The sequence below is a fragment of the Dermacentor silvarum genome, chromosome 9, assembly GCF_013339745.2.
Source record: "Dermacentor silvarum isolate Dsil-2018 chromosome 9, BIME_Dsil_1.4, whole genome shotgun sequence".
Taxonomy (NCBI): domain Eukaryota; kingdom Metazoa; phylum Arthropoda; class Arachnida; order Ixodida; family Ixodidae; genus Dermacentor; species Dermacentor silvarum.
This window is the reverse complement of record NC_051162.1, coordinates 104779988-104789882: the sequence shown is the minus strand read 5'-3', so window position 1 is coordinate 104789882 and position 9895 is coordinate 104779988. Positions and strand designations below refer to the sequence as shown.

The 9895-nt window shown below is 49.0% G+C and overlaps 1 protein-coding gene across 6 annotated transcripts in view; it reads right to left on the bottom strand.

Annotated features, from left to right (window-relative positions):
• The window catches only part of LOC119463788 (uncharacterized), an 82501-nt gene that overhangs the window by 46535 nt on the left and 26071 nt on the right, over positions 1–9895 (bottom strand). For 3 of the 6 annotated variants that reach the window (XM_049656122.1, XM_049656118.1, XM_049656124.1), the window contains 4 exons: positions 6720–6815; positions 4913–5100; positions 1162–1230; positions 851–1060 (listed from right to left, as the gene is read on the bottom strand). The exons of 1 other annotated variant lie outside the window; for it this stretch is intronic. In XM_049656122.1, the coding sequence (XP_049512079.1) occupies positions 1166–1230; positions 4913–5100; positions 6720–6815 (349 nt within the window). In that variant the 3' untranslated portion in view covers positions 851–1060; positions 1162–1165. Of the gene's footprint in view, positions 1–843; positions 1061–1161; positions 1231–4912; positions 5101–6719; positions 6816–9895 lie in introns of all 6 variants that reach the window. 2 more of the 6 variants (XM_049656120.1, XM_049656119.1) reach the window with 2 other exon arrangements.

Here is a 9895-nt window from a genome sequence, read left to right as displayed (position 1 = left end):
ACTGTTTAGCTATACTTACAACAAGAGCATTTACAATGAGGTAAAATATCATCAGTCATGATGGCTGTGTTGTAGGCAATGTTGCTTCAAGTAGTAAGATCAACTACAACTTTTAGGAGGTTATTTAAATACTACACACTAGTGTGCGTCTTATCATTCGTGTGAACATACTCGAATGTGCCCGAACGTACTTGTGTGTGGTGCAGCACAATAAAAGGTGTCGTCATTCTGCCATTACACTTGCTTTCTGCGAAGGCAGTGCTGCTTGTAAAAGTGAACTTTTTTTACTTCATAATATTCATAGAGAAAAGTGTGAATGCCTATAAACTACTTTTAAACAAAAAGGACAGTGCAGTTAATAATGTCTTACATCAATCTGTGATCATGTGACAATTCCTTTGCCCATGCCTCCATTCCCCCCCCCCCCCCCCCCCCAAAAAAAGAGCAACTGTTGCAATCGAGAAATTACACCACAGATGTACGCAATGCCACACATGCATGCCCTGTCAGCTGTACAGAAACATTGCAATTCTCACATCCCGTACTGTGTTCTGCACTGCTACATATTCCTGCGTTTTCTTTAATGCATCCTCAAGCAGTTTTCATTTCTTTCTGCTAGGAGAGATTCCTATTAGAAAAAATATCCGATTTGCCTGGTCATGCAATCTTCAACTGCCTAAACTGCCACAAAATTGAACTCTTTCACCAGGAAAAAAAAAGAAGTATGAAAACATTCTGGTTCAACACCCTGCTTCGTCACGTCCTGAAGCGCAGCAGAACTGCCTCTCCATTGGTGTGCAACTTGCAATGACGAAATGAAAGGAACTCTGCATGAAAACGCACATCGCACCTCCCTCTGGCCACGGTTGCCGACTGAGCTGCTTGTTGTTGCTGTTTACTGGACGAGGCTGCAACAGCCGCTGTTGAGTGATCTGACTGGCCGTGTAGTTGAATGCCACATTCTCTGACTGCGTCTCCCAGGAGACCCTCAGGCGAGGGAGCTCCGCGAGTGTCGACTGGAAAGTGGCCTCACTGAAGCACCAGGTGGACTTGATGTGATCTGTACAACAGGAATTCGAACTCGCGATGAAAATACTTCCCACATGGGCAGGTCCTGAAACTACACTTATGCTCTGCAATTTGCTGCAACAAAGGGGTCACCTCTTCATAACTCAGATGGCCCTGGCTGAGGCGGCGGCTCCCGCAGGTCCCCAGGGCTGGCAGTGTCACCTGGAAAAAATTATGCCCGAAGCTTAGTCATCGAGTTCACGCTTCACACTAATGAATGTTGCACTAAGCAGCAGCAGACAAGGACAAGCGGAAGTAACAAGCGCAAAATATGCTTCCTAAGTTACCAGAATAAGAGCACAGGTCACCAGCATTAACTGCATCCACACTATGTTTTGTGTTACATTCACTGCCAGTGGCCATGACTGGCGCTCGCTAAGACTCCCAGGGTCAAATCCTTGTATACGTACATAAATACCCAAGAATGTGGACGTGTAAACAGTCGTTGCTGTACCTAAATGGTAGAGCATCGCACACGTAAGGCAGAGGACAAGGGTTCGGTTCCTATCGACAGCAAGTTGCTTTTTGGTCCATTTTCATTTCCTTTTACCTAATCATCTCTACATTACAACAAAACAAATGATTTCGCCTATGCTTTCATTGGCTTCATATGGTCGCAACTAACAAAGATTCACCGACAATTACGATACTCCCTAATGCAAAATTTGAGCGCAACTTACAAGTGTTTTCATTTCGCGATATATTCGCTGGCGCGGACAGTCAGTCTCGTGCGGCACGTTGCCAACGGCAACGTTGCCGTTACCAGTTGCACGAAGTGTGGTGCGACCGCCTCGCTAATCAGGATATAGTGAAAGGCAGCGCATGGGCAAAGGTGGGCGCGATTCACAGCAGCCACCGCAGACAGACCTCTGCTCATGCAATGCTTTGTTTCCATACAGATGACCCGCGCTACTCTGGTGCCATCTTGTAGCCATAGCCGCCGCAAAGCCTGCCTTGCACGGCACTACGCTTTTTTTTTCTCGCGCTTTCACCTAACCCTCCACCTCCACTTTCCTCTTCGCGATCTCTTTGCTATCGCCGTCTTTCATCTCCCGCTGTGCTACGCGCTCGCTTTCATCCTTCGCTGTGCTCGTTCGCTTGGTAAGGGACAACACCGACGCTTGCCGCAGGAACGGCCGCCTAAGAGCTGCGCTCTAAAGTTGGGCCCCATTCAGTAATTAGACAAGTGAGTGGCTTTGAATGAAAGGGTCCCTGAAACATTTTTTATTGTACGTCTAGAGACAGAGGGTATCCCTCAAGAATTTATTCGCACAAGAGTTTTGTGTCAGCACAACGTAAAACAGGCACAAGGGGTTAAACCATTATTACATTACTGTACAAAGATTTCTGTACTACTGTATTTTCTTTTTTTTTTGCTTTTCTTTATTTTGCATTATTTCAGCTACTTTTGTTTTATGTGATTTCTGAGTATAAAATAACAGCTGCCATAGAAGTGCTTTTTTCCTTTATAACAATTGGTAGGGACCCTTTAACAAATTTGTAGGGTCCCAAAAGTGTGTACTTCCTAATTGTGTAGTTTACTTATGTTAAATAAACTTTCAAACTTTCTCAAACTGCATCGTCCCCTGTCAACTTTTACATTGTGCGACCATCGCTACGTCCACCTCCTTCATGCAGTGACACAAATGCTGTCTACTCCTGGATGATGAAACTGCAAAGTAGCTGTTTACGGTGCTATTTCAGCTTGATAATTGCCTGATAACAAGTAAATATACACATACGTTTAAGGCTGTATGCAGTCGACTTGCATTAATTCAACCATGATAGGACCAACCAAATTGATTAAATTATCTGGCAGGTCGAATTGAACAAGATGAATAATAAATGTCAGAACACGCCACTGATTCATTTGGCAGTATTTGCCAGAAACACACTCCCGAATCAAATGCGGACCCAGTTTCTACGAGCCTAATGTAGAAGACTAACATAGAAATTACATTAAAGCACCTGAGCAAAGTAGAGATCTAACACGCACCCGATTTTTTAGGAAGAAAAATATGTGTTGCACAATGGCAGCCAGTTTTCCAAAGGAAGTTTCGCCCCAGTACATTTGTGCTATGCGGTAAAGCATACAAAGCAGCGAAGGTAAAGCCCCTTAAACATTCTTAAAGTAGCAAAACTCTCCTCCTCTGCATTCACTCTTCGTTTCTCCTCTCTTTCGTGCTCCCTCATCAACCATGGCGCCACCTACATTGCTTGAGTGTAGCAGAAGACCTTTCGCAAAGTGAATGCATGCATAGGAATGCAGTGCTCTTTAAGTGTTCGCGTTCTAGCTCCGAGTAACTTCCTGTATAGCAAAGGATTTCTATACGAAGCGTTATATATATATATATATATATATATATATATAAACGTGTACTTGTTTACCTTTCACCAGCGACCGCTTTTCACCGGCTAACAAATGTAAAACATCACTCAGCGCAGGACGCGCCTGCATGTATCGGAGGTTTCTCGAATGTTATCGATGCTTCTATCCGCTGTCTGTTGTCACCGATGCTTATGTAATCTGATTGTATGAGCGACGCAACTTGTCTAGTACTTTCTGGAAGACACGCGGGCACCAGGGATTACTCTGGAACCTTCGATGACTCGCGTATAAAAGTCGACGCGTTTCGCCGCTGATCAGATTTCGCCGATCGCCGACTGTGTTCGCCGCTATCGTTCTGCTTTGAGTGCAACTTGCTTATGTGGGCACAGGTTCGCCCAATAAAAAGTCCTTTTCGTCATTCACAGTTTTACGACTGTTTTCTTCACTGTCACTACTACGTGATTATATATATAGACGTTTTCACGAGGACGCTTCTGACAGTCTGGCGTGTTGCCTGTGACTGTGAGCTTGCCTGGCGCTTGCGTTGCAGAGTGGTAGCTTTCCCCGGGAGTGAATCTTCCTATACATCCCATTGGCTCTCGTATAGCAGACGCTCAGTCGATGCTAGCGCCAAGGCGCACTTCAGTTAGGCCCTAGCAAACGGATGACGGTACTGCGGCGGCGAAAAAAAAAGAAAAGCTGCGAGATTTTGTTTTCACTCTCCTTCTTTCGCTATAGCACTTTTTTCTTCCATTTTTTTATGATAACGTTGCTCCGCTTGCCTCTCTTTCCTCTCCATGCCTCACCCTCCCCTCATGCCTCGCGGAGTGTTTTTTTTTTTCTTTAGCTGTCCGCAGTGCGGTCTTTCTTTCTCTCTTTTTATTTTGTCGCAGGCGTTGCCAGACGCACCGCCGGCCGCAGCACGCGCTCCTCTCCTGTCTGGCTGTGCAAAGCGTTACACCGTGCATTTGTGCTTGGGCGCAGTTCGTTCTTTTTGCGTTTTCATGCACGCAGTCTCGTTCGTTATTGCGATCAAGCAAGCATGTGCCCAAATTATATTATAAAAAATAATGCCACTTACAACACAACAGTTCTTTGGACCCACTTCATTGTGTTCGTTTGCGAAAACCAGAATTGGAACAGACAGTGCAACACACCATAGAATGCAACAAAACGCTGGATGGTGTTTCGTGCACGCACATGTAAAAACATTTATAGTAATTGCTCTAATGGCCAATGTGCAGAATAGCTTCTCATATATGCACTGAGTCGTTGCACAGGGCTGGACGTCGTGCGAGACATGACGATGGCCTAAGAGCTAAAATTCCCTGGCAATGAAAAAAGAATGAATACATGCAAGGTACCTAAATAATGAATAATCAAGTAAACATCGTTTTTCTAACAATCACACTGAACGCAGCAGAAAACAAGTTACATACAAGCTCACATATTGCACACAAATATTTGAAACGGTCAGCCTATGTAAGCTAGTCTTAAGGTGGTCGTTTTACTTACTTTCTGAATCGGGAAGGTCATCTGGCGCCTTCACGGATGGCACAGCTGACCACACGAGCCTTCTTCTCGCTGGGTCCATGAAATCCACCTCCGTGAAGTGCACCGAGCATATCCTGCGGTTGCTGACTTTATCTGTGGGCAAACTCAATAGGTCCGTCCTTCCAGCGTACTTTAAAAACGCTTCCATCCTGAAGAACGGTGAAAATCATAAATTATAACATTGCAGCTGGAACATGCAAAACTGAGCTCATTTCGCGTCGCAGCAGAGCACTAGTTGTGATATACAGCGTAGACCGCTTATAGCATAAGTCGCCGGAGTTGCGAATGTCCGCACTATAACCAAAGCAACAATTTTCAAGGCCCGCACATATACAAAACATGTGCACCGAGCCGCCACACGTATGCGACAGTCGAGGAATGCGGCTAGAACGTTTGCATTCAATTTACAGTCGAATCTCGTTAATTCGAACCAAATCACGCGGCGGCGCCTCCGACCGGCATTGCTCCGGCACCGCCATAGAGTAAAAGCTTAGGAGAGACCCCTCAACGTCGCGCGCGAACAAAAAAAAAAAAACACGCGGCAGAAATTTCACCCTCTCTCAAATGGCAAGGTCGCCGATTCTGCGTTGCGCCGGAACATGCGTGGTGACGTCTCGGCCCCACTACCGTGACCACACGTAGAAAATGGCAGTGAACCCTTCTTTCTCCTTTATGCTTCCTCTACTTTCTAGTCACGTGTTGACCTTGCACGCTGTGGCTACGGCGCAGAGGGAAGCAGCGGGGCTGTCCCATGCCGGCCAACGAAACTGCCCACGCCGGCAAACACCCGCTTCCCGATAACGGCAGAAAACGAAACTTCGGGGACCTGGCACGGGGCCGGCTAGAGCGGCGGTGCTTGCACGGCGGCGGGCGCGCACGGTGACAGTCGAAAGTGAGGGAGATATGAGGGAGGGCGAGGGGAGCCCCCGAAGCAGCGGAATTGCCGACGCGAAGTCCACTTCCCTGCCGCCCTCCTCCCTCACATTCCACGGTCTCCGCGTGCGCCCTTCGCCGTGCTGTGCCGGTGCCGCCCGCTCCCTGAAGTTTCGTTTACTGCCGTTATTGTGAAGCGAGTGTTGGCCGGCGTTGGCAGTTTCGTGGGCCTCGCTCGCTATGCTCACCATGATATTTCATGACTCGCACTCAAGATTCTGGTTTCAGCCTCACTGGCTGTTCGTTCGCACCATGTGCCCTTCTCCTCCACTTCGTCTCTCTTTCTCCCTCGAGCACTCCTTGGGGCGCCCGTTTGAGGGGAGCGTTTGGGGCGAAATCTCTAGGTTGTCGAAGGGGAAAATTCGTTATATCGAGGGGGTCTCCCGCTGCCACTTCGTTGCGTAGAGGTCTCAAATACATGTGCTTCTATGGAGTAACAGCGGGGAATAGAAAAATTTCGTTATATCCAGGAATTTGTTATATGGAGGTTCATTATAAGCAGGTTTAACTGTATACGCGGTTACGTTATAAGTGGTCTATACTGTATCAACCTTAATTCTCAGAAACGCATTTTTCAACGATGGCGACCAATTAGCTAGAAACAAGTTCAAAGCGCAAGAAACACATGTGTAGACATGTGTTCCTTGCGATACGCACAGGTGGTAGTATACTTATCAGGAGCTTTATGTTCACTGCTTGTTGGCATAACGATTGAATGCATCGTTGTGGTGTTATCAAACCAGCTAGCTGCTGCCTCACCGCTGGACAGCCATGTACGACTGCGCACAATTGCTGTCGGAAATAAAAACCGGGAAGCGAACTGCACAGTGCTCACCTGTTGCCTTTAGGGATGCGGTAGAATTTGACGTCGCGTGGCATACTTCGCCTTGATGTGTTCTTGCACCATTGAACAACACACGTAAAGCGACAGCTGCGAGACATTGCGGGAAAAAGCCGACAAAAGTGAAACATTAGGACCACATTACTAGCAAGGAAGGCGAAAACCACAAAAGTGACTGCATAATGCCAGAAAAAAAAATTGATGCCGTTAGGGCCGTTATCAGCACGGCCGACGGCGAGCTTGGGCAAGCGGCGCGCCGGCCGTAGCTGGCAGCGCCGCCGATAGTTGAAAGCGAGACAGAAACGACAAAGTTGAGAGAGGGTCGACAAGAAAAAAAAAAAAAAAGGGAACGCGATTTTGGTTTCGCATCCATTTCATGAATGGCGCTGCAATTCGTGCGGACAAAAAACCAGCGAAGTTTCCGAGGCCGGGCTTTCCTTCGATGTTTACGTTTATTTTTGTCACGAATGACATGCTCGTAAATAACGGCATATACTCATCAAAAGGCTACATACAGACCAGCACTGGTGCAGTTTATGGGTGCACAAACAACCAGCAGAAAAAAGCGATTTTGGGGACTACAGTATAGACCACTTATAACGTAACCGCTTATAGTGCAGGACCGGATATAGTACAGTCTTTTCAGACTCCCGTTAATTTTCCCATAGCACTCCATGTATACGCATACCGCTTACAGTGCAGCCTCGTGAGACGAAATACCGTTATAATGCGGCTTCCGCGGGAAAATCTCGCCGACAAGGGCGGTAGCGAGCACGCTTCTCAACGAGGTGCGTGCTCCCGGCCGGCGTATGCATTATTCAACGCAACCACACTCTCGTTAATTCGGACTTATTTGGCCGCACATCGGCTAATTCGGACTACTTTCGGAGCTCGGTAAGCGTGGAGCGCCGCAAATGTGCGACGCAAAAGAGCAAGAACGGCGCTAGAGTCCAACCGAAACGAAGCGGCGGAGTCCGCATCGCCACAGCCATCAGTTGAAATCGTACGTGAATGACAGCAATGCCGGAACGCTTCGAGCATATTTGTGTCTTTAAAGCCTGTATTCTTGCGTTTACCGCTGCGCATAACACCACGTTGGCCGCGGGCTTTCGTAACTGCGTAGTTGTCATCCATGATCGCGTCGATAGCGGCCGCGGTTTTCTCCGCAGCGGTTGCGGCGAACAGTAGTTTTGTTCTTACTCGGTATGCGCGGCGGCGGCATGCCTAAAAAACTGCGTAGTTGCCATCGATGATCGCATAGATAGCGACCGCAGTTTCAACTGCCGTTGTTGCAGCGAATGGTAGTTAATTCGGCCAGACTTGGTGCGTGCGTCGGGCGCGTGCCTTCAGCACCGCAAAGTCGCCGTTCATAATCGCGTCGATAGCGGTCACGGTTTTTTCCGCAGCGAGTTGCAGCAAACAGTTGTTTCATTTTGACTCGGTGCAAAGTTGCCGAACTTGAAGCGCACCGGCTACAACGCGATTATGTTTTCGCCAGATCACTGGCGAAAACGTAATCGCGATGTGCGCGCGATAGTACAAAGCGTGTCTACATGCTTGGTCTACATATTTTGCATACGTGCAGGGCTTGAAAATCGTTGTTTTGGTTATAGTGCGGTACCGCTTATACAGTCGAATCTCGTTAATTCAAACTGACGCTCTGGTCCTGTCAAAGTGATGTGTATTTCAATGGGCGAAAACGCTCGGTAATTCGAACGCGAAAGCATTTGCGACGGTTAATTCGAGCATACCGCGGACCGACAATGCTTTCAGCAGCGCGCTGAATAACGTGGCGGCGCCTCGAACCGGCATTGCTCCGACACCGCCATAGAGCACAAGCTTAGGAGAGACCCCTTCATGCAGCGGCGGAGGCCCAGTCCGGCCAACGAACTGCCTTAGTCTGGCCAACGAACTGCCCACGCCGGCAAACGCTCGCTTCCCGATAACAGCAGAAAACGATACTTCAGGGAGCGGCGGCAAAAACGCGCGGCAACGCGTCATGCCGCGGGCGACAAAACCGGCAGGAATTGGGGGTTTTGCGGCGTGCCACGCGAAATGGTTTCGAGACCCATTTCTGCGGCAAATGCCGCGTGCCGCGAGATGAACCAATCAAGAGCGACGAGGGTGACGTCACGGAGCCATCACAACCGGACCGGCGCCGGTCCGCACCGGGTTTTCAATCGACGATCGTCGTCTCTCGCATGAAACAACGAGCGCTAGCGGTGTTGCTCGCGCGTTCGGAGAGCGTGGGAGATCTTATCGCGCTGCCGCGCGCGCGCGTGCCACGGTTTCCTCGCGGCAAGGCGTTGACGCGCGGCAACTTGCCGCTCGCGGCATGACGCGCGCGTTTTTTTCTACTAATGTGGCCGTACCCTCCGCTGGCGCCGAGCCGGCTGGACCGGCGGCTTCGGCGCCCACGCCGGCAAACGCTCGCTTCCCGATAATGGCAGAAAAGAAACTTCAAGGAGGCTAATCTGCGCCAAACCGGCTGTACCGGCGGTGCCAGCGGGCGCGCACGGAGACAGTCGAAGGTGAGGGAGCTGCGAGGGAGTTGAGAGAGAGGGCGAGGGGAGCTACCGAAGCGGCCGAGTTGCCGAGGCGAAATCCGCTTTCCTGCCGCCCTCCTCCCTCACCTTCGACGGTCTCCGCGCACGGGCGCCATGTCGGCGTCGTCCGCTCCCTGAAGTTTCGTTTTCTGCCGTTATCAGGAACCGAGCGTTGGCCGGCGTGGGCGCAACTCGCCATGCGCTTGCGCGCCGCGAAATTTCACGACTCGCACCGTTCGTTCATCTTGCTATGGTGCTCGAATACTTCAAAAATATGTCCTTCTGTTAATTCGAACTTCTTTTAATTCAAACAAATTTTCGGGCCCCTTCGAGTTCGAATTATCGAGATTCGACTGTAGTGCAGATATTCGCGACTCCGGCGACTTACGTTATAAGCGGTCTATACTGTATAATATGTCCACAACACAGCACTGCGTGAGACCACTGCCGATGTGGTATGTTCACGATTCACCGGTTTCCTGCATCACCTGAGGAGTTGTCATTTCAATCTATGTGAACCAATGCATACATCAGTTAAATAATGCATTTTGGTAAACCCTTTTCGGCAAATTTCCCAATAGGTTGCGAGAATTATCAGCTCTCCAATGCAATATTTTCTCGTAT